A 26,787-nucleotide genomic window follows, 5' to 3' on the forward strand; every position below is an offset into this window, starting at 1 on the left:
GTATGATAATAAATGTTTTATAAATTTATGTGGACGTTGTATTTAAGTCTGAGACATTAAAAAATAATAAGAGTCTTTTAATTATTAAAACCTTTCGATTAGTTGTTCGATAACTTTTTTATTACAAGTTCAGAAAAATTCTTTGATTCTCCTATTCAATTGATTTCGTTTCGAGAATTGTTTAGACTTAATCTTAGGTCAGATGATCCACTTTAAGAGTCCGTATGGGATCCAACGGTTCATAAGAATTTCAGAACAAAAACGTTACACGTGTCATCACATTCATCGCCTAATAAGGTCATCACTCATCATCATCATTTTGTATAGATTTGATATGACCCCATAACTCCAAGATTCAAGATACTATGAAAACCAAATTCTATTGCGACCCTTCTCCAGAAAACAACAAGAAAAAGCAAGTTAAACAACAAAAATGGCTGGAAAGCTCTCAAATTTTCTCATTGATTCTCTCAAACTATTAGTTTTATATTCATGGCCTCTGATTACACCACTCAAAACCCTTGTCTAGAACTTTCTCGCTCTCCAAACACTCAAGGATTTATATTCTTTCTTCTTCTTGGAGCAACATATCCTCTAATTGTTGGAATGTGGGATTTATAGCATACTTTGTTCCCCTATCAATTCTCTTCAAGCCTCACCAAAGGCAAAACCATGGTTTACCCTTTGATTTCCATTAAAAACCCAGTCTTTTTAACCAATCAAAATACCCCAAGAATCCAGGAGAGATGCTCAAGTATTCAACTTTTCAATCATTCAGGTCTTTTCAGCAACAAAAGCCCAAAGCCCAGTTTTTATACCGTGTCATAGGAGCTAGTCCTGGTGAATTTTCTGTGGGAGAAAGGAGGAAAAGTAAGGGAAGTTTATGGCAAGATGGATTTCAAGAGATGATGAGATTGTGTGGGTTGGGGTATTGGGTTCAAGGGTTTAGGTGTTTTCCATGGTTGACTTTGAACTTCCACATGGCTCATAATCTTAACTTGGACCCTTCAACATTGCAGCTTGTGCAGAACTTTGGTAACCTGCCTATGGTGGCTAAGCCACTTTTTGGAATTCTCTCAGATGCTCTGTCTATTGGGGGTGCTCATAGAATACCTTATATTTGCATTGGAGGTCAGTTAATATGATCTTCCATTCAAGTTTGTTTCTTGATGAATTTCACTGCATTTTGTTACCTTTTTCTTTTGATTCAATTATATTGTTTGTGCTTTTGATTTTGTGTTCTATAGTTCAAGTTTGGTGTTTGTGTTTTGTTGTTCTTTTATTCCTTTGTCTGGTTTCAGGTTCTTAACATTTTTTTCATATTTTGAAGACTTATGGATGTTCTATATCTGTTGAAATAAACCTGTTTGTCAAGAATTAGGTTATGCTTTTTTTAACGAGTAGCAGATGCTAGAATTCGAGCTTCGTATTTGTCGTCTGGTAAAGCTTGAGTTTATGTACTAACTAGACTAAGCACCTCGTTCAAGTTTGAGTAACTTCAAATTTATTATTATCAGAGAAGAAAATCTAACATCATGTGTAGGAAAGGAGGAATTCATACTCTTGACTTTATTGGCTTCATTGGAAGCATTTTAAATTCAAGAAGTTTTGAGTCGTTGATTGAAAAATTGATCGAATCTTACTTAGAATCCAACTTTCAGTCCTTATGCAGGTCCTGTCTTGGGTCAATTGGCTTTGTTTCCAGATGCATGTCAAGCTCTTCCCGCTCTCATGGCATGTGTTCTTCTCAGTAATACAGGGGCAGCCATTACCGAAGTTGCAAAGGATGCTCTTGTTACAGAGTATGGCCAAAAAAACCGAATTAATGGACTTCAGTCTTATGCCTTCATAGCTTTAGCTGCTGGTGGGATCCTGGGGAACTTACTAGGTGGATATTTCTTACTCAAATTACCATCCAGAATGATGTTCCTTGTTTTTTCGGTTCTATTATCTCTTCAGCTGGCAGTTTTTGCATCCGCAAGAGAAGAATGTCTTGGTTTAGCTCGACCTTTGGGCCATATTACAACAGGACAGTCGGTTTCGGAAAATATCAGAAAACAGATATCTGATCTTATGATTGCCATTAGTGAAGACAGCATTTTCCGGCCTTTAACTTGGATTGTAGCTTCCATTGCCTCGGTTCCTATTCTGTCAGGCTCAATCTTTTGCTACCAGTCTCGGTGCCTACATCTCGATCCTTCAGTTATTGGAATGTCTCGAGTAATTGGCCAGTTGATGCTTCTTTCCTTGACTGTGCTTTATAACCGTTATTGGAAAGAAATTCCCATGAGGAAGTTGATCGGTGCTGTGCAAATTTCGTACGCATTTTCCCTTCTTCTTGATCTTGTTCTGGTAAGACAGATCAATCTCTGTATCGGAATTCCAAATGAAGTGTTTGCCCTCTGTTTTTCGGGTTTAGCAGAAACCCTTGCGCAATTCAAGATCCTTCCTTTCACGGTGCTACTTGCAACTCTGTGTCCACGGGGTTGCGAAGGATCTCTTACTTCTTTCTTGGCATCAGCATTGTGCCTATCATCGATTGTTAGTGGATTTTGGGGAGTTGGGTTGGCTACTTTTCTTGGAATAAAATCCGGTGATTTCTCAAAGTTGCCTATAGGAATTTTGATACAGTTCCTTGCTGCACTGTTGCCTTTAGGATGGATTCATCGAGTACCTATGTCTCTATCTGATGAGAAGAAAAGAAAGAAAGGTCTGAGTAAAAGAAACCGAAAACCAGAAGGGTTGGAAGAGTTGTGGTTGGTTCAGTTTATGCTTACCGACGAGAAAGAGAATCTGATGCAAAGTAGTAGAGAAGCTATTTGGGAGCTCCTTATGAGCATATGACCTGAAAAAAACAAGAACATGCCAGATAGTTGAAGTCCGATATTTTATTGAGCTAGGGTCATCAGCAGTATGAACCCAGCAGTTTGGCAACATACAACAAGGTCTTGTTTTTGAACATTGCATTTCTTTTTTGTTGAGCTCTGACTCGAAGGAGATCGGCATATGCATTACTTTGGAATTTAGTTGAAATGTAGAATCTATTTCTTCTCAAGCTTTACTGGTCTGTAATCGGCTTGCAGTACCAACCAGATCATGAGGCTGTTGCTGCAATCAGTTCATATTTTTGTCTCGGCAGTGACAGTGTATCCGTCCGATTGAGTCTACCATAGATTTAGTATGACGTGCAGACGAAAATATTGTAACAAAAGTTTTGAATGGTTTATGTTGTTTGCACTGTAACAAAGATCCTAGTTTGAGAAAAATGAGATCACTCCCTGTAAGATTATAAATAACTACCAAAACAATATACCATAAAGCTAACTTGGAAGTGATAGATTTATCGAACTTTATCCATGGCCGAGGTTGCCGCATTGACTGCAAAGGTGCTCTTCGATTAGCAACTAACCAACTCTTCAAAATCAATAAGATAATCAACTCTTCAAAATCAAAGTGAAATGAGAAAGTGCCTTATAAGCCACATAAAAGCTGAGTCTTGCTAGTGATGCTAATCCAACTACATCCAGGTGCCTTCAAGCCTTTTTCCTTCATCATTTTCCTTAATCTTGCCACAACATCACATCTTTTAGAAGAAGAACGTATATTCGAAAGTGAGATGTAATTTGATGGATTCGGGTTCTAAATGAATAAGAAACCTGTGAGCAAGTCGACAACAGAAGCACTGATCTCAACTGTCGGCTCCATCCCATATTTGTTTGTTATTGTGTTGTAAAAATGAAGACCTTCATTTATCAATCCCGACATAATGTAAGCAGAAAGCACGCCTACCACTGTTATCATGTCTGGTTTACTCCCTAGCAAAAGCATCTGGTTATACAGACTTATGGCTTCGTCACCCTTTCCATGTAATCCATATCCACAAATCATTGAACTCATGATATAGCATCTTTACGGAACGATCCTTTATCGAAAACAGCCTCGCACTATTCAGTCTGCCGCATTTAGAATACATGTCAATCAACGCATTACACATTTGACATCACTGGTCAGGTCTTCGCGAAACCATGAATCTGTTTCCCAGCCATTAAACCAGCATAGGAGCTACAAGCGGGAAGAACACTCACTACAGACACTTTATTGGGTTCTATTCATCATTCAACTGCATTTCCTGAAAGAATCAATGCTTCATCAAAATCTCCATTTTCAATATAACCATTGATCATTGCTGTCCAAGAATAAATATTTATCCATTTGATCAAGAACATTTCTACCCATCGAAACTTTACTGCTTTTCGAGTACATATCGATTAAACTACAACCCAAAATGAAAATTGAAACCGATACCGAATCGAGTTCATTCTTCAGAGTATAACAATGGAATTCCCTCCCATAGTTACGACCCCAAGTAGCCTCACCGCCACTCAAAGGCAAAAGGCTCGAAAGCTTGAATCCATTAAGTTGCCATCAAGTCGCATACTTTTAACAACTTCCCGCAAATCCTTAACCAGACTCCAATCCCCTGAATTCGAATAACCCGAAATCAATGCATTCCAAGACTCCACGCTTATCTCAGACATTTCGTCGAACACATTCTTCATCTCCTCAAACTCTCTACATTACCCGTACATTGAAATCAAAGAATTGGAAACAACGATGTCCAACACCAACCTAGTTTTTATACCTTGGCAATGAATCGATTTCCCCGCTACCAAGTCTCTTAACCCGCAGCAACTTTCGAAACCGTTGCCAAATTAAAATCATCAGGCTTTACGTTGAAACGACCCATTTTGCAGAACAAATTAAAAGCTTCAACATACGAGTAATTTTTGAGACACCGATTGATCATCGAGTTCCAAAGATAAACATGTCTTGAACCGAATCAAAAAGGGTCTTTGACTCGGTTAAGTGCCCAAAAGAGGGGTATAAAGAGAGGAGCTTTTAGGCTAAAAATGGGTTACAAGTGAACCCAAGGAAGTAGACTCGCGCGTGGGTTTGCTCGGAGAGTTGGAGAGGTTGATGGGTGAATGAGAGATTGAGATGGAGGAGAATGAAAGGCGAGTCGATCGCAGTGGCAGATACGTAATAAAGGCCGGTTTTCAAAGCAAGTAAATTGCGAGTAAGGAGGAAGAAGAAGGTCATTCGGATTTTTGGCTGTAAATGATAAATGATTAATGCTAAACGATTTGACATGTAAGATTCGGAATTCAAAATATTAAAAGATAAAAATAAGTTTGTCGATTATTGAGATTGTTTAATTTATACAAGTAAATTTGATTTTTTTTTTATTTTTTTTATAATTGTGAGTTGAATATAAAATAGAATTTATTTAAATACTTTTTAATTATTCTATAATAAATGTTTATATCTCTATATACATTATTGATATCATTTCATTTATGCTAAATTTAAACTTTTAACTCTAAGATTTGGACAAATTTTCAATAATTTAATTGAATTTAAATTATTATTAATTAGTTTTTTAAGGTTGAGATCTATTTTAGATCTTAATTTTTTATTTAATGTTATAATATTTACGTCTGGGTTTGTCTAAATTTATTTATTTATTTTGTTTTTTTTACTTTGTTAAATTAATTCTTAGAGTTAATTACATCATGTGTCTTTAAATTATAATTTTTATTTTAAATCGGTCTTTAAACATTTTAATATTATAATTTCATCCTCAAACTATAACTCTCATTATAGATTAGTTCTTAAATTTTTGAATATTCTAATTCCATCCCTAAATTATTACCCTCTTTCTAATTGGTCCTTAAATTTTTGAATATTCCAATTTATCCCCAAATTCATCCAAATATATAATTAGTTTCAATCATAGTTTAACCTAAATTTTGTTTCCCCCCCCCCTCAAACATATAATAAATAACTTGGTATAATGATTTTACTAACAATAGATGTAATTAGTATATGCATATAAATTGGGATGAAATTGGAATGTTTAAAAATTTGGGGACCAATTTAGAATGAATGTTATAGTTTGAGAATGAAATTAAATTCTTTAAAAGTATGAGGATCAATTTAAAATGATAGTCATAATTTAAAGATAAAATTAAAATATTTAAAAGCTAAAAGACTAATTTAAAATGAAAGTCGTATTTCAATGACATATAAAACAAACTCTAATTCTTATTATAATTTTCAAATGTGTCGATTATGTTATACTTGTATGCTCTTAAAAATATATTCTCGTGTCAATAATTTATATAACAAATAATTAAAAGTTTTTAGTTAACAACTCTTTTCTTTCATTAGGTTACGAATCTAATATCTATTAGGAGTAAATTTTTCCTTCTTCTCCCAACTAAGAATTGTCGAAAAATATATTATCATTATTCCGTTATTTTTGTTTTGAGTTTACAACTTCATGTCAAGTCATATAAATAAGAAATGACAAAATTATTTTAAAAATTAATTGATAGATTTGTTTTAATAGATGTAAAAGAATACGACATATAAGAGTAAATATAAATATACATATTAATCAATAATCTCTATAGTAGGTGGTTAAAAACTCTCACATGACACATCTCTTTTAACTTAGGTTGTGAGTTCAACACTTATTCCCATTCTAGCGGGTATTAAACTTATGATCTAAGTAATATTGATAATTATTTTAAATTTGATGAATTTAAATAATTTTATATGACGATTTAAAAATTAATTCTTTTAATTAGTACGCTACGTGTTAAGTTAATATTAGTGGTTTAATGTTTAAAATATAATAAATTAATAATATAATATAAATGATCTTTTTTTTCTTTTTGAAATAAAGGATTAACTCATGAAAAACTATAAACTAAAAATGACCGGTATAATTTATCTAACTAAGATCAACTTTTCCATTCTGATGACCTCGTAGATCCCTGAAATCAAACCTCCTGGAAATTTTCCATTCTATTTTCTCATCAACCAAACAGACAATAATAATAAAAAAAAACTAGAAACGAAAATTGAAAAACAGAGAAATGGACGAGGTGGTGGAAGAAGTGGAGAAGACAAAGAAAGCGTGGGACGAAGCCTATTCAAATACCGAGAAACACATACAAGAGATTCAAGAATATGGGAAATCAACAATGGAGGAAACTAAGATCAAAAATTCATTGCCCAGATTAAACGGGTTGGCTCAAGACGGTTTGGCTTTGCTTAATTCATTGCAATTCAATCTCGATCTTCTCGCTCCACAGCTTCCTACCGATGAAGAGGTCCAGTCTGCTAAAGCTATTCTCGAAACTTGGAAAAGTCAATCCCAAAGGTGAATTTAAACACCAAATTTTGAGTTTTGTATCGAAAATGCGATTTTTTTTTTGTTATTTGGTTTTGGGTTTTGGGTGTTGGGTTTTGCGTTTTAGTTATTGTTTTAATAGATTGAAACTTTTAATTCCAATGTTAATTGTGTTTAGCTGCAATTTAGCAAATCTTGTTAGTATTTTAATTGCATTTAGTAATGAGATCTCATTGTTTTTACTGTGATTAGTTTGAGATTGAGTCTGAGGAATGCGAATTTACAAGCAAAGGATAATATGAGGAAAACTACTCAGAAAGAGGTAGGAAATTTCATTTGCTAAACTGATAGTAATTGCCATGGATTGTCATTTTCTTTATGGTTTCGGTGTACTTTGCTGTCGATATTTGATTTAATTGTGTCCATTAGGTCTGCAACCGAAATAAACATCATGCAATCGGGAATGCGGATCGTAATTTAAATCCCCAGTAATAGCCCTTTGATGTGTAAAATATTTTTGTTTGTGACAGTATCTGAAGATGGTTACTTCCCTATGCAAAGTTTGATAGATATGTTGTTAATTACATTATGAGAAATGTTCTGTTTTTCGGTTTCTCACAAAGTCATAGTTATATTTTTGTATCTTTTGTAGAGAGAACTTCTTCTCGGTGGTGGAGAAGAATCCACGGTTCGTCGGCGCAATTTGCAGTATGTATTAGATTTTTTTCTTCTATTTATAGTTTCTTTGGCCTTCATGACGTAGTAATTAGCCTAAAATCCCAGAATTTTATGTGGTAACTTTTTTGAACGAAAATAGAATAATAATCTTCTGCTTTTTTCGATATAACTCATAATCATTTTCAGGACGAAGGCTGGAATGACATCTGCTGCAGAAAGCATCACGGAGAGCCTTCGCCGTTCTCGTCAATTGATGGTTCAGGTTGGTAACATGATTTTTTTTTCGCTTCTGTTTCTTCGTTTTAATTTATCTTTGATGGTCTTATAGTACAGCTCCTTATTGTTTTCCCAATATGGTTTTGTTGCTTTACATATACGTCTATATAGGAGGTCGAAAGAAGCACAAACACCCTCATGACTTTCGGTATGTCTTCATATCCCCATTCCGAAATGTTTATTTAATGAAACTTACTGAAAGTAGTGTGGTTTTAGAAAATTCGTTACTTACGAATGGAGTCATGTTTGTCCGAGGTTTGATTAAATGTTCATGTTCTCCTTAAGAAACTGATATGAGAATTATATCTATGTTGCTTTGGCAAATCTGTTTTGGATTTTTGGAACATAGACTGGAGTTAGTGCATTCCATTTGTTGACTTATATCATGCATGTTGCAAGTGTAGAGGAATCTACGGGAGTATTAAAGAAGGCTGAAAGTGAATACAAGGGGCACAAATCATTGTTGTCACGAACTCGGAATCTACTGTCGACGATGCAACGCCACGATGTTATTGACAGGTATTATCAAGAAGTTTGGTTTCCCTTTATATTCTAGGACGTCACAGCTTATGCTGCATCATGTCTGGACAGGGTAATACTCGTAGTGGGATTTTTATTGTTCTCGTTTGCTGTACTTTACGTTGTTTCAAAGCGAATTGGCATACTTAAGTTGCAGAGGACAATTACAGCAGCCATAAGAGCCGGAATGGCCGGAAAACCGGAGCTTGCTCGCAAAGCCGTAGAAGAAGGTATTAACCAAGGTCGATTCGATGGTAATGTAGTTCCTGATAAGGGACTGCCATTACAGCAACCTATGCACGATGAACTTTGACACTGATATTTTCACAATTTTCCAGCACTGTAATTGAACCTTCTTAGAGGATTTTTCTCTCCTTTTCTCCTTTATGTTTGGTTAGAGGGGAAAAAGAGCACTGCATTTCTTTGCTGTTCCGACTCTTGTTCTTCTTGTACAATCAGTTTCTGATACATATCGAGACGGGTAAGAGAATATCCTTTAAGGACTCTTGAAATACATGAAGATTCAAGTACTCATTGTGAATCGTAAAAAAATGTCGATTATAAATGATTTATTTAATTAAATTTATGGTTATATATCTCGATAGATTTCAAAATAATTCGAGAAATCATTTTCTTAAACTTAATTCTCAATATTTATATTTTCATCAAAAGAATAAGTTGAATTTGATCTCAGAATCTAATTACCCTATATTTCTTTTCTAAAACTAAATTATTAATATTTTCCAACACTTATATTAATTTCATCCATTTTACGTTTAATCCCTAATGAACGAAATGCCCAAATGATTCTATACGACAAATAAAAGGACATACAAACCAAACCTGTACTTTGTTAAGGAAATAATGTTTCAATTATATTTGCATACCTGGATCCGAGTATCGAATACAACCAATCGACACTTATTATGAAAGCACAGAGACACACCCCGATCCAGGTATCGGATTCGGACACAATACACAAATATGTAAGTAAAGTACGAAGACTGGTAGCTAGATGACTCGGACAATCGCCTTCGACGACTTTGAAAATCAAATAATACCAGACTGCATTGACATTCCTAAACAAGATATTAGACTGGCTTACCATTTTATTTATATACTCTCTTATATCAAAGGTCAGATAATCCTTGCCCGAAACTCTACTTTCCTTGGAAATCAGTTTCCACGCCACGGATGATCAATGCTTGGAACTAGCATTCAATAGAAGTAGAGCAAACAAGGAGAAGAAACTTAGCGTTTAAGGTTATGCAACCGTGATACTTGTTCGATTTCCTTTATAATTAGTTCCTTTTCCTCCTCGAATTCCTCATCTTCACCACCTGTGACAGATAATTGTTTCTTAACAGATGAGCACAACGACAACTGAAGAAATGGTTACGAATGGAAAGTTTTTAACCAAACCATACATCCAGTGTCATTCGTACAAAAAATGTATGGCCAAAAGAAGTACCTTTTACCGAGAGATTTTGAAGAAGATCTACCAACTTCTCATGGTTTTTTGCCAGAATAATCTTGATCTCTTTTGGCTTGTTCGGATTAGCAACAAAAACCTGCACGTTAATAGCAAAATATATAATAAATTAGAACAATTTTAATAACCTTTAAATGTTTTTTTTTCGCTTTCATACATATATGTAGGCTAATAGTCCAAGTAATACGTTGAAAATGCCGCAGAATTATACCCAAATTCATAATAACCTGAGGTTAAATTTCAATCTCAATGGTCAAAATTGAACACTAATATCTGCAGAGATGTCGGGCAGAACATCTTATCACCATCATGAGATGCAAACGAGTTCACATTTACCAAGACATATTAAAGTGAGAGAGAGTTGAGACATTGAGAACCATAGCCGAGTTGAAAGAAGTTAACTTGAATGACTCGGCTCGTCTCTTCAAGTTACTATGGTTAACAAAGTTCAGTGTGGTGCATACGAGTGCCGTCTCTATCAGTTTCAAACTCATTATCATCAGTCATCTTTTTGTGTCCGATTATTAACAAATAACACTGCCACAAGGCTTTCTTTATGAAGAGGCTTTCTAGAATTCATGACGGAACATATTCATGTGCACGGGTAGGCTTGTGATGGGGACTTGCGAAAATGATGTGCATGTGTGTGAACGAGAGAAAGGCGAAATGGGAGAGGTAAAATATCACCTTGAAAATGTGGAAAGCTGAAATCTGAATGTTTTTGCTTGAATCCTGGTTTGACAAAAAGGATACGAAAATAAAAATTCAAAGCATATAACCTACAATTGCAAACAAGTTACTCTCAACGGTTAAGATACTTAATACTATAAATGACACTCATGTCTGAGAAATTTTTAGACAAGAGTATGTGAATTTGACCCTCCAAATACACGGAAAACTTCTATAAGAATTGATGATACTTATGTGCCACAAATCCGTATTTTGACACTCACTCCCAAGTCCGAGCAACATTGATTTAATAATGTAACCAAGGAAGTAGACTACGACAATATTATCAAACATACAAGTCAAACCAGAGAGCTTGAATGGTTAAACTAGGTCCTATCTATTCAAAGTTGAATATCCAAAATAATGTCTAATAAGTTCAAGTTGTTTCTATAAAACATAAATACCAACTGAAACTCCCGGCTTTCACTCTTGCATTGCTGGTCTTTTATGTCCCTTCAGGCCCAGTGGATGATTCAACCCAATTAACACCAATAGAGTCATAAAGGAGCAAAAGTATAGTTAATAAGTACCTTCAGCAATGTCATCATGACTTTCAAATATCGAACTTCTAAAACATAGCGCTTCATTATATTGGAATTTGATGGCTCCAAAAGAAAGTCCGATAGAAGCTAAACAGAAAACAATGCAGCATTACCAATCAAAACATAGCAATAGAGCAAAAACTGGAAGAGAAAAAGACCTTAGAACCGACCTTTAAAGACTGCCTTCTTGTCACATAATTAGAAGATGTCAAAAGCTTTTCATACATATCGAAGAACTGGAACAATGAAACCTCATTAGCAAGCCAAAAGCGAAAATGGAAAAATCAATATTTCAACAAACTTAAGAAAAAAGATATCTTCACAGCTCTACACACCATATGCAGATTCATCAGGTGTAGTTTGATGTCATTTACCAAAAAGGTATATATATATATATATATATATTGTTGAAGAAATTTGTTAGTTCAGCAGGTTATCTAGTGAAACCTTTGATCAGCATACAATTCTAAAGCAAAAGCAGGCTCAGCCTAGATCATTCTGGAGTCGCATAAGATATGAGATAAAGCACTATGTAAGTGTACCTCATCATAGTGAGCAGTCAAATATTCAGATACCACTGTTCCATGTTTTGTAAGCAGATCCTGAGAAAATTCAGTGAAAGACATATAAGAGGAAGAAAGCATGGAACCCAAAAATGTATATACTTAACACAAAAGTACCATTAAGATTTAAAAACTAAACCATCTAACCTTAAATGTTGAAAATGAATCAGAAGCAACATCAAAGGTGGGCAGCTCCACATATTTGAAGAACAACACAAAGCTAGCGGAATTTAACATGTATCTGAAAAACCACTACAAAATTTAACTGGTGAAAAACTGAAACTTTCGTTTCAGTAAAATATTAAAAAGAAAGACATGAGCTTAAAATGAAGAAAGTGATCTAGTAGCTAAATTTCCTCCTTTAGGTTACTTGGACTAGTTTGTAGAAATAAATCAGCAAATAGTTTGACATCCAATAAAAGCAGAAACCATCACTTCTAAAATAAGTAATGTGTCACCACCCTCTTAACTTATCCAGTCCTGAATTTTCCTGTATGCAAGGTGCTTTTACACTTGATCTTTTAAAGCATCCCAATTTGTAATATGAAAAAGAAATTTATGTGCAGGAATCTAATCTTCAGTTAGCATCAACATAAGATATTGGAAGTGGCGATTACCAAGTATCTGAATGTTAAACTTAAAGATCATATTTCATGCATGTTTCGCTTCCTCACCTAAAAAAAGTACATAAAATTGTACTTGTAAAAGAGCATGCAAAAACCTTTAAAAAATCAGCATACAAATGAATGTGATAATTGGTAACATGCAAGTTTAGATGATATAAAATATAATTAAAGAAAATATCTCCTCCAAAATCCTTAACAATCATTATTGGGGAAGAAGCAACTTCTATAACCATAGCATCATTTCAGCAACATCATTAAGTACTTCAATCATGTTAAAGAAAATTCATAAAGATCATATGCCTTACTGTGCAAGTGTTGGAAATTTGATGCACTCCCTCAACATATTTCCGCAATGTAAAGCAATTTCCTTGTTATCATAGCTGCTTGCAAAAGATAGAAATCACTCTTATAAACCAAACTATAATGAATTTTAAATGTTATTTCGGTAAACAAACTGGTCAATGCCATCCTATGAAGATGAACAACCCACTCTGAATAAAACAAATAGAGAAGAGAGAAACAGTAGCACTAAACCTGGTTTATACGCATTTGATTAGCATGTAATAGACAATAAATTATAGAGGTTTTCAAGTTGAAAAGAAGAGAGAAAAAAAGGCATCGACAAAGATGAACGTGAAAAATGGCATTCATAACCTTACCAAGCTACAAGAAAGTCGAGTAACTCCATATGGTTCTCAATGTACTCCACACAGCAATATCTGGAGTCAATTTGTTGCTTCAACAATATGGACCAGCAGTGTACTAAATCTTTTCTTGCCTGTAAACAAATATATCACATTGGGATGCTTAATAAATAACCATATATGAGCCAAAATGGTAAAAATATCAAGAACTTACTTCCCATCCTAGAGAGGGTAACTCGTGAACAAGAAGAGAAAGGACATCCTCTTTAGAAATTTCAAGTGCCAACTCTAAGACTTGATCCACATCCGGTTCAACCTCCCCATCTCCGGAAAGCATGCATCTCATTGTCACGAAATTCTTTTCCACTTCTTCCATAGCCTAATACTTAAACAAACTATCAATATCCAAATTCTAATCCATTCTTGATGTATTCCCAAATATAAAATCCCTCAGAAACAAGATCACAAGGTTTTCCTTGATACCATGAGACAACATTAACAGACATTGACACCAAGCAAGCATCCACCCCCCAAATAGCATTAGAAATTGAACATTCCATTTGGAGGTCTCAGGTTCAAATCAAGGGAGAGCTACCTCAATTTCAATAGTTCATAGGGCAATGAATTTTCTAATTTACAGAAACAAATAGGGGGATTCACCATTTCTTCATATCCCAATAAAATGAATAAAATGTGAAATATTTAAAAAAAGCAAAAAAAAAATCGTTCCCAAATGAAATAATTCATGAAACCCATTTCATAATTTCAATATTACAACGAATCTAAGATTCACACACTTCGTCCTAATCCAAAAAAAATGAAAGAATGCATGAAATTAAACCAAGATAAGAAAAAAATGACCCAGATCAAAAAATAAAAAGAAGAGAAGAAAAACCTTTTCGTGAGATTTAACTTCAGAAATGGTTTTGATGTCGAGTGCCATGAGACTGTCCTTGATCGCCTTGGTTACCTCTGTCGGGGTTTTGGGCCTTGACGGCTTGAAGAATGAGAAGGACATGATGGATCAAAAGCTCTGATGAATATACGACTCAAAATTCAATTCTCTCGATTCCGTTTCGATGAAGGATTTGTAGATTGAGGGGAAAAAGTAGAGGCCGCCCGTTTAAGCCTGCACTTAACCCGTGGGTTTTGACGTTACGGGTTTAAACGGAACTGGTTAAAAAGTCCGTATTCATAAACGGTTTTAAGATTCGCGGGTTGTCCATTTAATATATGGGTTAAACGGTCTTATTTACGGCCCGTTAAATAAAAATAATTTTAAATGCTTTAAATGCAATAAAAAATAATGTTTTAACTTATTACGCCTTTAAAAATGATCGAGCAACTTGAAAAGGAAGGTAACACCTTCAAAATAATAAACAATATTTAAATTTTATTTTAAATAACCAGAAATAATTATAAAATAATATATTTTTTAATTTTTTAATCATTAATATAAATATATATATAATGATATAATTACTTAAACTCAAATTAAAAAATAATATTTATTTATATCACCAAATTGAAAAACAAATAAAATAATAATCACATTATACTTTTATAAAACACGATTATTTAAAGTTATAATATGAAGATATCGAAGTGTCTAAAAGCAGAAATTCAAACATAAAAATTCAACAAAATCAAACATTATACAAATCTAACAAGAAAGTTGTCAAGTTGTCATAATGATTGTATTTTATGAATACTTTAGAGAAAGACTAAAACATAATATAAAAATATAAAATAAAATACTTATAGTATAAGAGTAAATTTGAAAGATATAGTTATACTAAAATTGATAAAATATAAGTCATTAATTTGTTAAAATATATTTATTTTGTAAAAGTCTTTAAAAGTTGAAAAATATGTTTTTAATTTTTTCTTTTACTTTTCTTTCTTATTTTTAATTTAAATATTACATGTCATGTGATATATTATTAGAATATCACGTGACTTTTTATAATTAAAGAATAAAATGGATAACATACTTCATGAAAAAAAATGAATGTCAGAATTAAATAAAAAAATCTTTAAATACCAAAATGATAATGATGTATATTTAAATGAAAAAAATATTAAGAAGTGGCAAAATTATGACAAACACCCTAATAAATTTAAAAACTACAATAGTTATAAGTAACATCATATTTATAGGTAATTTATTTTTTTCTATAAAATTCTTTAAATTTATTTTTTCTAAAATTTTATGAATTTTAAATTAAGCGAGCTTTAGCGGGTTTCACGGGTAACCTGTGGGTTTAATGGTCCGGACTAAAAAATTCACAATTTAAACGATTTTCAATTTTTAAGGTCCGAAACCCACACGGATCACAAGTTAATCGAATAACCCGCGGGTCAGCTCTAGGAAAAAGCGTGAAAGGATCCGTTGATCACTTCGAATTATGGGAATTAAAAAAAAAACTGCTAAACAAAAGTCGGGAGAAAAAAGCTCGGTAAATTTACGTTTTGTATTATTATTTTAGAATTATAATACAAGTCATTGTATTATGATTAAATTTTCAATTGGATCGTCATATTTCAAACAAAAAAAATTTAAATTAAAAAATTTACAAAAATTCAAACCCACATAAACACAAATATTTTCAATATATATATATATATTAATTCTATACCCTTAACTCAAATCGATAAAAATGTATGTTTCTTTTTCCTTATCATTTTTATATCAGAAGAAAATAGGTAATCAAATATGATAAAATTCTAATTAACTAATTTATGGGTAAGCTACATTATTCATCACTCAACTATCTTGTCACTCTTATTTTTATCACTAAAATATAAAAGTTTTCAATTTAATTACTCAAATTTCAAACTACTCAAATTTCAATTTAATACCATGTAGGATTATAATAAAAAATAAATTTAAAAATCTTAAATTATACCTTTAAAATTTAGACTCAAACCTTAAACCTCAATATCAAACCTTAAACTCCAAATTGTATCCTCGCCCCACCCTTATCCTCGACAGCCCAACTTTGTATCCTTCAACAAATCCCATCTGCACAGCTTGGCCAGTCCAGATTGCAAGGATGATCTAATTATAGATGAGGTTCGGGTTGTCTAGGTAGTCAAGGCCACCCTCGAAGAAGATTTGAGAACCAATCTTGAACCAAACCACCTTCTGAAACTTCAATCAACGAAAGAATTCTTGTTAAAACTTTGATCAAAGGAAAAAGTAGAGCGAAATTACCATTTACAAAGGAGATCCAAAAAATACAACAATATTAATGATTAACAGCATTAAATGGCATAATAAATCTATGAATTTATATATGTGCCTAACACTTATATTCAATTAACATTGAAGAACCACCTTACCAGTAATATAGTGAAAGCATAGTGGGACCATTTCTACAATCTGTTTCCAAATTGTATGCGCGTGGTACAGTAGCTCTCAGTAAAGTTCATTAGTGCTCCCAAAGCTTAAAAAAAATACCCATCAAGTAATATTGGGCATCATTTTGCACAATATTGCAACATGTGTGGTAGATGTATACGCATGCAAAGCATACATATATATGGCGGCTAAAGGCAACTTGTTACATGCCCCTGTAAAAATCAATAGGGTAAATTATAAAAAACTTATCGAATTATTATAAAAGGATCATTATACGTTTGATGGGTCAATTCGGTCTTAACAGCGCTACCTACGTACTCTATGTAGTCATGTTATCCAACTGCCAATGGAAGCATCAAATGCAAACCTGAGTAAAACAATACCAGGGCTCAATCGCACAACTGGAATCCACCCCTGGAGGCTTGGTATAAACTAAAGACGGATGGGGCTCGAAATTCCAACTCAGGTTTGGCCACCTGTGGCGGAGTAATTCGAGATGCCAATGAGTAATGGATTGTGGGATTCACAAGAGCTATGGGACGTTGCTCGGTTTTGGAATCAGAATTACGGGAAATATACACATGACTACGATTAAATTTTTTAAAATTATAAAATGATCATTAACTTTATCAAACTACGATATGATAATCAAAATTAATACAAAATATCATAAAATTTATCAAAAATTTATCAAATAATTATTAAATTTATCAAACTTTTATAATTTAATACAACATTACAGTTCATTTTGTGAAAAAAGGTTAAATTTTATAATTATTTTATAATTTTTAAAAATTTATTAACTAAAACAATCAGGTAAACATGATTCAATGATCTATAATATACTTTATCTAAAATTTTATGTATAATCAATCTTATATCTAAGAAATTTCCATTCAACATTATTAATTTATCAACCAATACAATGGATGATTTGGTTGAATCACCAACTTAATATAATTATTAATTTTATCTCATTATTTAAAATATTATTTCTATCGTTTAATTATTGAGGAAAATAATAAAAATGTCTTTAAAGGTAATCAATTGATTCGATAGATTTATTTTTATAAATATGAAAGAATTAGATATATAAAAATAAAAAAATATTATTATTTATTATTTTTTAATTAGACGTTTTTAATAAAAAAAATTAAAATCTAAAAGGAATAAATTTAATAAGAGGGATGAAATATTAATTTTCCATCGATCTATATGATTCTAACAACGACTAAATCATAAGTTATTTATGAACAATACTGTATTCCCCATGTAATTAGATAAGATTACATGTCTCATCAAAGATCTCCCCCCAAATGAAATTCCAAAGTTGACAACGTTAATCATCATCTTCCTCACTTCATTATGCCTGCAAATCATCATTCTTCCTTGCCTCAACCCGCATGCCTTCCCACTCCCAATCTCCCTATAAATTCTCCTCTCTCTTCTCCTCCATCAAACTCCCACCGGATTGGTCTTCTTTTCAACTCTGTTTTTCCGATTTGGTAATGTTTTTCCGGCAATGGCTGTTTCGGGCTTTGAAGGCTTCGAAAAACGCCTTGAACTCCATTTCAACGGAGACGGCAATGGTTTCCAGCTGATTGATTTCGACGCACTTAAAATCGATTTCACCGGCCGTCGGAAACCATTACTTTGATGCTAACGTGTTGTCGGAATCGAGTTTGTTTATGTACCCTATCAAGATCATCATCAAGACCTGTGGGACCATTCAGCTTCTCAAATCGATTCGGCCGTTAATTCGTTTGACGAACAATCTCGGCCTCACGTTATGCGGGTGTAGGTACACTCGAGGCAGCTTCATCTTCCCTAAATCACAGCCGTTCCCTCATCTTAACTTCAAGCAAGAAGTGGTTTACATTGAAGAGAATTTTCCACACAATCTTTGCTTCAGGAAAGCCTCCGTTACGCCATCGAGACTCCCTTCGTGTTCGTGGCATGTCTTATCCGCCGTAGACGGTGATCATTTCTTTTCCGGCGACATTTTCACCGTCGAAGTTTGCACGACGGGACTTGACCGAATCATGGCTCGAAAATTCTTCAAAACAAACCACGACTCGTTGGCTGCAAAGGGAATGAATGAGTTGGCTGGAATCGACAACATTAATCCACGAGCTTTCGTTTGTGATTTCGAGTTCGATCCTTGTGGTTATTCCATGAACGGGGTCGACGGTGATCGTTACTCGACGATCCATGTTACGCCTGAAGATGGGTTCAGTTACGCGAGCTTCGAGAGTGTTGGGTCTGTTTACGATGACCAGGACGACATGTCGAGACCTTGAAGAAAGCGGTTCAGGTCTTCCAGCCGGCGACGTTTCGGTCTCGACGACCAGCCATCGACGTGAGGTTTGGACGAGGGTGGCTCGTGCCATGGAACCGCTGGGACTCAAATGCCGGAGTTTTGCTATGGACGAGTTCCCCGCCGCCGGTAACGTTGTTTTCCAAACGTTCACGGCGGCTTGCCGGAATTGATATTGGAAAAAAGGACAACATGATCAACGACAACAAAAGGTGGATAAAATGTTAGAAACAGTGAAAGCAGATAGGTTGGGGGACATTTTTTAAGTCAAATTGTAGTTTTGGTCCTCTACTATACTAAATCATTAAGACTTAGTTCCTATATTTTATTTTGGTATAATTTGATCATCTATTTCTACAATATCATTAGTTAGTATAAATCATTAACATTGTTAACTATTTCATTTAAAATATTAAAGAGTTTATTTTTCTTTTTGCTATAAATATATTTTTCAACTTATCATATTAACACAACTTTTGTTATGAAGTAACTAGGTTAATAAGATGTATAACGACATCACTTATAAACTTTAGAATACTCTTTTTCCTTTTTAATATGATATTCATATCTCTCATCTCTTTAGAGCATTACATTTTTTCTACTTTATTTTGCGATATTTTTGTTACGTACTATCTTGTTTATCTTGTTTAATATGACAATTGTCTATCTTGTTTATCTCACACATTAGGATGTTCAGTGTAAAATCAAATATTCAAAAGAATTTAAAATTTAAGAGAATTTAAAATTTATAGGGGTGCAGCCCCACCCCAACACCCTCTATGAATCCCTTATAGGATGTCTTATAAACCCAAGGATTGTTTTTACGATATCAGATTAATTCATTCCACTTCTCAAGGTGTGACCCTTGCATTATTTTCTTCTACGTTGAAATGGGTATATTTAAGTAAAACACATTAGTATTTTAATTGAAGTAGTTGATTATTTAGATTAATTAATGATATTATACAATTAGAGGATTATATTATGTTAAAATTATATATGTGGATAAGTTCCAATTTTAAGCATAGTAGAGAGATTAAAATCAAATTTTGACCAAAATTTTAAAAGGATAAAAAAGAGCGGTTGAAAACATATGATGACGTGGACGGATATGAGTGGTTAGAAAGGGTTATGAATTTGGGGTTGACTTAAGTAAAAGTAAAAAGGTTAAAAGAACGATGGTGATGGTTTGGGATGATGACGTGGCAGCATCAGGAAGGTGGGGGGAGCATGGTTTTATTTTTTTTATTGGTAAACGAAATTAAAAACAAGCTTAACATAAATAATATATAGTAAAAGATCAAGTTTAGTGTAGTACGAGATTGTTTATCTCTGCGGACTAGAAAATTATAATATACTATAAATGTAAAATCACAAAAATATTAATATATGATATCTTATGTATTAAAATTCGATATATATATATATATGTATTAATATCCAGTCCTAAAACAATGATGAATGTTCATAGACTTATGGAAATATTATCTAGTGAGATTGATGTCAAAGATGCGTTAAGTGGTACCATAAAGATGATTGTTCTTGTTGTTGGAGATACTCCTTATGTTGCTAACGTAGGTGCATGATTTGAGAGTTTATGGTTATTGATAGATTAACGGATAGGTAGATTTTATTTTTAAATAATAAATATAACTGATAACGATCATATCGAGGGATTATAATTAAGTGAAAGGAATGCCGGAGTTATTTTCGGATGAGCCATGGAATATATTCTCCCAATTGCTTATAACGCTAAGGTATATTCATCGATACATCATTCATCTGTTGACATTCAAAAGCATGCTGATTCCTTTTGATTTGCAGGCAGCAGAGTACAAAGGGATGCTCGTGCTGCAAGTTAAAGAATTAGGAAATGCATTTGTAACCAAAATGAAATTTGCAAGTTAAAGTTCTCGAGCTCTAATCTTACACCATGTCGAACTCGGAAAAATCCCATTAACAAGCTCAAAGATTATTATCATAACTCGATAAAATTGAGTTTCCAGAATTAAGAAATATTGTTCTTTCTATGTCGCCTACACGATGATGAAGTCACAACCATAGATGTTTTACGATTTATGTACAACAACAATAAAAAAACATCGATTACAAATTGAATCGAGAAACTGGTAAAACGAATAAATTTTGAACTATCAAATAGTAATCTTGTAAATTCTAAAACATCAACCGTTGTAACATACATGATTTTTGCTTAATTTTTATATATAGATCACTTTTTTTTCTTATATATTTAAATTCGAGTTTAATACGTCTTTTAAATAAATTTAAGTTTTTGTCCGAATCCGAGTCTAACATAAAAATTATTATAAGTTGATTTAATTATTTTGATTATTTGATAGTTTGGTAAAAGGTAAGTGAGGAAAGCTATATCTAGCTCGAACTAATTAAGTTGGGTGTGACTCTACTCCATTAATTATATTCACAAATATTATTTTAATAATAATAATTAAATCATGTTAAAAAGTTTAGAGACTAATTTAAGATAACGTCATAATTTGAGGATCTATGGTGCAATTAACCAACTTTTAGTGTTAGAATTTGAAACTCGAAAAAATAAATAAATAATGTCTTTTAAGTACTTTAAAAAAATATTTACTAAAATATTGTTTTGTTTTTGTAATTATTTTTAGGGTAAACTACATGTTTAGTATCATAATGATCACTTTTGTTTCATTTTTGTCACTCAACTATTATTTTTTTCAAAATCATACTTAATGTTATATTTTGGTTTTATTTAGCCATCTGTCATTAAAAATTTAACATAACTACTGACGTGACATTTTAAATTTTTTTCAATTATAACTTGGCATTATCTTATGGTGACACATAAACATCACCATTAATTTTTTAACGGAGGGTGATCAAAACATAACACTAAGTATGATTTTGAAACAAAAAATAGTTAGATGACCAAAACATAATAAGAGTGATAAATAATCCAAACATAATAAAAGCAATAGTTGGGATACTAAACGTGTAATCTACCCTTATTTTTATTGATCAAACGCCGTTGTTATTATTTCACCTAAAATAACAAAATTCCAAACCACTGCCAAAATTTTAACTTAACCATGGTTCCAAAAACACATCGAGCTATTATTTATATAAAAAAATTTAAAAATACTTTTATATAACATATTTAAAAATAATATGATAATAAATCTAACCTTTACTATTATATACATTATTAATTTATCATATAAATTATTATATAAAAATCATAAAAATTAATGATTAAATTATCGTTCGGACCAATATCGTTAAAAGTTTTAACATATATGTGATCTGTTGAATAGAAACTGGGAGGTGAACATTAAACATATATTTTAGGAAGGTAATCAGGTTGCTGACGGCATGAGCAAAAGATGGAAGATGTCATCTTTTTCGCATCACCAGCGGATATAATAAAAAATCTCCTCTAAAGGAGAAGGAGATAGTTAGAATTACTAAGTGTTAATTCATCTTGTTCACCGATGCTATGAGATAGGCGAATTTTCTCAAACATATAAGCTTTCAATCGGGTATGTTTTCCGGTCATTGGAATCTGATCGTTAGTCTAATGACACGATGCTGTGTGTTACCTCATCAGTGACCCAAATTATAATTATTTTGTAGTATTTCGTTGATCTATTGATTTTTTAAATAGATTCTAATTTTGGACACTGATAGATTGAATTCAAATTTTTCGGTTTTACTCGATGGGTATGTTGTTAATACTTCTATTAATTAGTTTTTGAATCTGAGCTGTTTTACTTTTTTATTGATTTTTCCCTTTCTTTTGGCAGAATTTTAATTGTTGCTATTGTCAATTTTGATAGTTGAGATTAAAGGTACGATTTCCATTTTTTTAATATATAATATGAAATTATCAGTACTTTTAGTTTGCTAGTGAATGATCTATTGAGCTTGTTATATAATCCTTTCAAATTTGGAATTTGGATTCAGGATTGTGTTTTTGATTAAGTTTGGCGATTGGGTAATTGGATAATTTAGTTTTTGCATCGAGGATTGATAGATAGTTTGATATTGTTGTTCGTTCCTGATGCAGCTTAAAAATGGCATCAATGGTTCTTAAAGGTTGCAGTAGTAGTCATGTATCTCCATTTATGTCGATTCAAGAAAAAGGTAGCCGGAATAAGTGAAAATTCCAGGCTGATCCGCCATTAGGTGATCACAATAAGATTATAACCTCGCCTCAAAATGGTTGTCCAAGTTATGAGTTTTGTGCTGAGAAGTTCGAAATCACCCCAGTCCATCATCAAGCTAGTGCGTGCGACATGTGTGGTGTTAGCCAAGACCATTATGACGGATTAAAACTCGACCTGAGATTGTCTAGCACATTAGTTTCTTCTGAGGTCGGGCCGAGTCAGCCTAAAGACGAACTTGAGGCAGATGAATTCCAAGATGCTGATTGGAGTGATCTCACAGAATCTCAGCTAGAGGATCTTGTTTTAAGCAATTTGGATGTGATATTCAAGAGTGCAATAAAAAAATCGTTGCTTTTGGCTACACGGATTTCTACGAAGGCAGTTTTGAGATCAGGCCTTTGTTATGGTTGTAAAGACACTGTCTCGAATATAGTGGACAATACCTTAGCATTTCTTAGAAGTGGCCAAGATTATCATCCTTCTAGAGACCACTGTTTTGAGGATCTGCAGCAGTTGGAGAAGTATATATTAACGGAACTGTTTTGTGTTCTTCGAGAAGTTCGGCCTTTCTTCAGCACTGGGGATGCTATGTGGTGCTTATTGATTTGTGATATGAATTTGTCGCATTCTTGTGCTATGGATGGTGATCCGTTGAATGGTTTTGTTGGTGATGGAGTTTCCAATGGCGTTTCTTTTGCTTCGAAGCAGCCCCAGTTGAAGCCCGAAGCCAAAACCTCTGAATTGAATCTTCCAAATCCATGTAGACTGGTTCCGCCCTTTCCTTGTTCTCATAGTTCCCCACCTGAGGTACTGTCAATCGGACCTAACAACACTGAAAAAATGAAGAATTCTGTTGTTCGGAGTGGAGTAGTCTCAGAGAAAGTTGGAACAAACTCCTTTGCTGGTGGCACGGATAAAACTTTCAGTGTGGCAGGAACATCTCAATTTTCAACAATGGAAGAAAAGTTAGTGGGCAGTAGAAAGACTCACTCTACCAAGAGAGAATATCTTCTCCGGCAGAAATCGCTTCATCTGGATAAAAACTACAAGACAAGGATCTAAAGGATCATCGAGAGCTAAGCTGAGCAGTTTGGGAGGTTTAATCTTGGACAAGAAAGTAAAATCTGTCTCTGACCCTGGTGCTTTTAATATAAAAAGTTCGTTGAAAATTAAGTCAATAGGAGCCGATGTCCCTCAAGATAATGGGAGTCATCTTGTGGTTAATTCAGGACCCTCCTCTTCCACAACATTTTGCTTAGATAATGTTAACAATATTTCTCCAGTGCCTAAGACTGATGTAGCAACTATTTCTTCCCCGGTAAACATGCCACCTGAATTTCCACCTATGAATAACCCATCTGCATTAACAACTGCTGATACTGAGCTTTCCCTTTCACTGCCTACCCAAAGCAATTCACTTGTGATGCCACCTGTTTCTTGTTCCGAGGCTGTTAATCCAAGCTATGTTGGGATGCCATTCGGTAATTCCTTGGGGGATTGGGGCCCTCAGGATAAGAAGGATGAGATGATTTTGAAACTGGTACCGCGGGTGCAAGAACTACAAAATCAGCTCCAAGAGTGGACTGAGTGGACTAATCAAAAGGTTATGCAAGCTGCTCGTCGATTAAGTAAGGACAAAGCTGAACTTAAGACTTTGAGGCAAGATTAAGAGAAGGAAGTTGAACGGCTTAAGAAAGATAAGCTGAATTTGGAGGAAAACACTAGGAAGAAGCTCATCTAGATGGATGTTGCTTTGTCCAAGGCGAGCGGGCAGGTGGAACGTTATAATGCTACTGTCTGCAGGCTTGAGGTGGAAAATGCGGCAATAAGGCAGAGTCGGCAGCTAGCTGTCAAGAGGTATCAAAGAGGGAGAAGAAAACTCTGATGAAAGTCCAGTCCTGGGAAAGGCAAAAAACCTTGTTCCAGGAAGAGCTCATGACTGAAAAATGCAAGGTCATCCAACATCTACAGGAATTACAACTGGCTAAGGTTATCCAAGAACAACTTGAGGTATGTCTTAAAGAATGTTTAATTTGGAAACATTTCTTTTTCTTTAGTCCTTTCCCAGTTTTCTCCTAGAAAACAGTAGTAATCCTTGATATATTTGATAAACTCTTACCAGTAGTTTTTACAAGTTCTGTAAAAATGACTTGGTGAGGAAGACATCCATTGCATGATGGATACTGATACGTTGTCGTGTGACATTTTTTGAATGGTTAAAAGAAGTTTCCAAACAACTCAAAGCAGAAATGTCGACCTAAAATCTTTTGTACGGGAATCTCTAGGTGTCATGTTTCGTGTAGTCTTTTTGACATTTACATCATATAAGAACATCAAAGACAATTGGTAAACTCTTCTGATATGGCTGATGGATATGGTAAACACAAGTACATGGTGCTTGTAATGGGCTAGTGAAAGGTATTGCAAACTCGGAAAAAGGAGTCCAGTTATTTTCAGTTTGCCCGCTGTATGACATACTAGAAGAGTGTCGATTGCCAAAATTTCTCCAGATTTGTATGTTAATTCTATGTTTAATTTCTTTTCTTTCTTTCCGATTTTAGTTTACATAATTTATCTGAATTTTGATGCCAAAATCTATCAGAAACTAATATTGTCTATAGCTTATCTCCCATTTAATATTAGATCTTCATGTTTGGCGGTTGTTGGAGTTGTCCTATAGCATATTCATTTCACCTTATGCTTTTGCTCACCGTTTTTCTAGTTTTTCCGATAAATATATTTTTCGGACTGTTTGTGTATATAACAATATCAATTGTATGATATCAAGCCACCACTCATATCGGTATTTTTCGGTATGCTACTAGTTTGATAAAAACCGTTGGATTGTAATTGTGGCTTATGCTATGATGACTTTGTTCTCATTGAAAATCGAAAAGCCATGGCAGGTTAAATGGCTACAGGAACAGAAGTCAGAGGAAGAAGTGCTTACTCGGGCTAGTTCGATAAGAAAGGAATGAGAGCAAAACTAAAAGAGGACATGATCAAGTCCAAAGCGGAAACCAGTTTGCAAAAGTACAAAGAGGATATTCAGAAACTTGAACAAGAAATCTCTCGATTGAGACTGAAGACGGACTCTTCAAAAATTGCTGCACTTCGAAGGGGCATTGATGGAAGCTACGTTGGAAGATTTATGGATGGCAAATATGGCACAACTGGATGGAATCTCGAACCCCTTTAATCTCAGAAGTGGTGACGGATTTCCAGGACATCTCTGGGAAAGGAGATGTGAAACGCGAACGTGAGTGCGTGATGTGCTTGTCAGAGAAGAGGTCTGGTTTTCGTCCCCTATGTGCAACAAGCTCCATGAGAAGCAAGGGATGAAAGACTGTTCTTCTTGTCGGAGTCTGATCCAGCGCCGTATTCCCGTCCGGTATGCTTGGTCTTAATTTTAATATTCAAAGTGAGTCGAGTGAGTGTTCTGAATAATGTTTATGGGAACTCTTTGAATTGAATAATGCAATTTGAGATGCACTTTTTGAGAACAGTTGAAAAGCTGCATTTACAGTGCAATATAGATGCTTCATTTCATGTTCATCCTTATTATAAAGTGGTGATAATGCGGAGCTTGGGGGTGATGGTAAGGAGTCTTTCCTATCTTAACCAATGATCCTTATTTTAATGAAATATTTTAAATTTGAGATTAAAA

At 33.7% G+C, this 26,787-nt stretch overlaps 2 protein-coding genes and 4 pseudogenes across 2 annotated transcripts; 4 read left to right on the plus strand and 2 right to left on the minus strand.

The window, feature by feature from the left end:
• Nucleotides 1–457: 457 nt before the first annotated feature.
• LOC120205432 lies at nucleotides 458–2,895 on the plus strand (annotated as a pseudogene).
• A 10-nt stretch (nucleotides 2,896–2,905) lies between these two features.
• Nucleotides 2,906–5,123, minus strand: LOC120205431 (annotated as a pseudogene).
• A 1,719-nt stretch (nucleotides 5,124–6,842) lies between these two features.
• LOC120205434 lies at nucleotides 6,843–9,093 on the plus strand. The gene is made up of 7 exons (XM_039205312.1): nucleotides 6,843–7,231; nucleotides 7,454–7,523; nucleotides 7,854–7,909; nucleotides 8,066–8,141; nucleotides 8,267–8,303; nucleotides 8,560–8,674; nucleotides 8,747–9,093. The coding sequence occupies exons 1-7, from the start codon at nucleotides 6,945–6,947 to the stop codon at nucleotides 8,985–8,987; spliced, it is 882 nt and encodes a 293-aa protein (XP_039061243.1). The 5' UTR covers nucleotides 6,843–6,944; the 3' UTR covers nucleotides 8,988–9,093.
• Nucleotides 9,094–9,501: 408 nt separating this feature from the next.
• On the minus strand, nucleotides 9,502–15,685 carry LOC120205433 (calcium-binding protein 39-like). Its single transcript, XM_039205311.1, has 12 exons — nucleotides 15,644–15,685; nucleotides 14,166–14,370; nucleotides 13,485–13,649; nucleotides 13,286–13,404; nucleotides 12,932–13,006; nucleotides 12,148–12,241; nucleotides 11,980–12,039; nucleotides 11,608–11,673; nucleotides 11,426–11,524; nucleotides 10,854–10,898; nucleotides 10,146–10,245; nucleotides 9,502–10,014 (listed from the first exon to the last, which is right to left on the minus strand). Exons 2-12 carry the CDS (start codon nucleotides 14,286–14,288, stop codon nucleotides 9,926–9,928), a joined length of 1,035 nt encoding a protein of 344 aa, XP_039061242.1. The 5' UTR covers nucleotides 14,289–14,370; nucleotides 15,644–15,685; the 3' UTR covers nucleotides 9,502–9,925.
• Nucleotides 15,686–18,156: 2,471 nt separating this feature from the next.
• LOC120205424 lies at nucleotides 18,157–19,130 on the plus strand (annotated as a pseudogene).
• A 3,207-nt stretch (nucleotides 19,131–22,337) lies between these two features.
• Nucleotides 22,338–26,675, plus strand: LOC120205436 (annotated as a pseudogene).
• Nucleotides 26,676–26,787: the final 112 nt, after the last annotated feature.

The sequence above is a fragment of the Hibiscus syriacus genome, unplaced genomic scaffold (genome assembly GCF_006381635.1).
Source record: "Hibiscus syriacus cultivar Baekdansim isolate YM2019G1 unplaced genomic scaffold, ASM638163v2 tig00012476_pilon, whole genome shotgun sequence".
In the NCBI taxonomy this organism is placed as follows: domain Eukaryota; kingdom Viridiplantae; phylum Streptophyta; class Magnoliopsida; order Malvales; family Malvaceae; genus Hibiscus; species Hibiscus syriacus.

Bases quoted from the DNA above. Each gene is read 5' to 3' on its own strand.
- LOC120205434 (XM_039205312.1), top strand. From the start codon at position 6,945: ATGGACGAGGTGGTGGAAGAAGTGGAGAAGACAAAGAAAGCGTGGGAC. The intron at 7,910-8,065 runs GTATGTATTAGA...AATCATTTTCAG, and splicing joins GTTCGTCGGCGCAATTTGCA to GACGAAGGCTGGAATGACAT. The intron at 8,142-8,266 runs GTTGGTAACATG...ACGTCTATATAG, and splicing joins CTCGTCAATTGATGGTTCAG to GAGGTCGAAAGAAGCACAAA.
- LOC120205433 (XM_039205311.1), bottom strand. From the start codon at position 14,288: ATGTCCTTCTCATTCTTCAAGCCGTCAAGGCCCAAAACCCCGACAGAG. The intron at 12,242-12,931 runs GTAAGGCATATG...GTGGTTTTTCAG, and splicing joins AAATTTCCAACACTTGCACA to ATACATGTTAAATTCCGCTA. The intron at 10,246-10,853 runs GTGATATTTTAC...ATTAACGTGCAG, and splicing joins CAGCTTTCCACATTTTCAAG to GTTTTTGTTGCTAATCCGAA.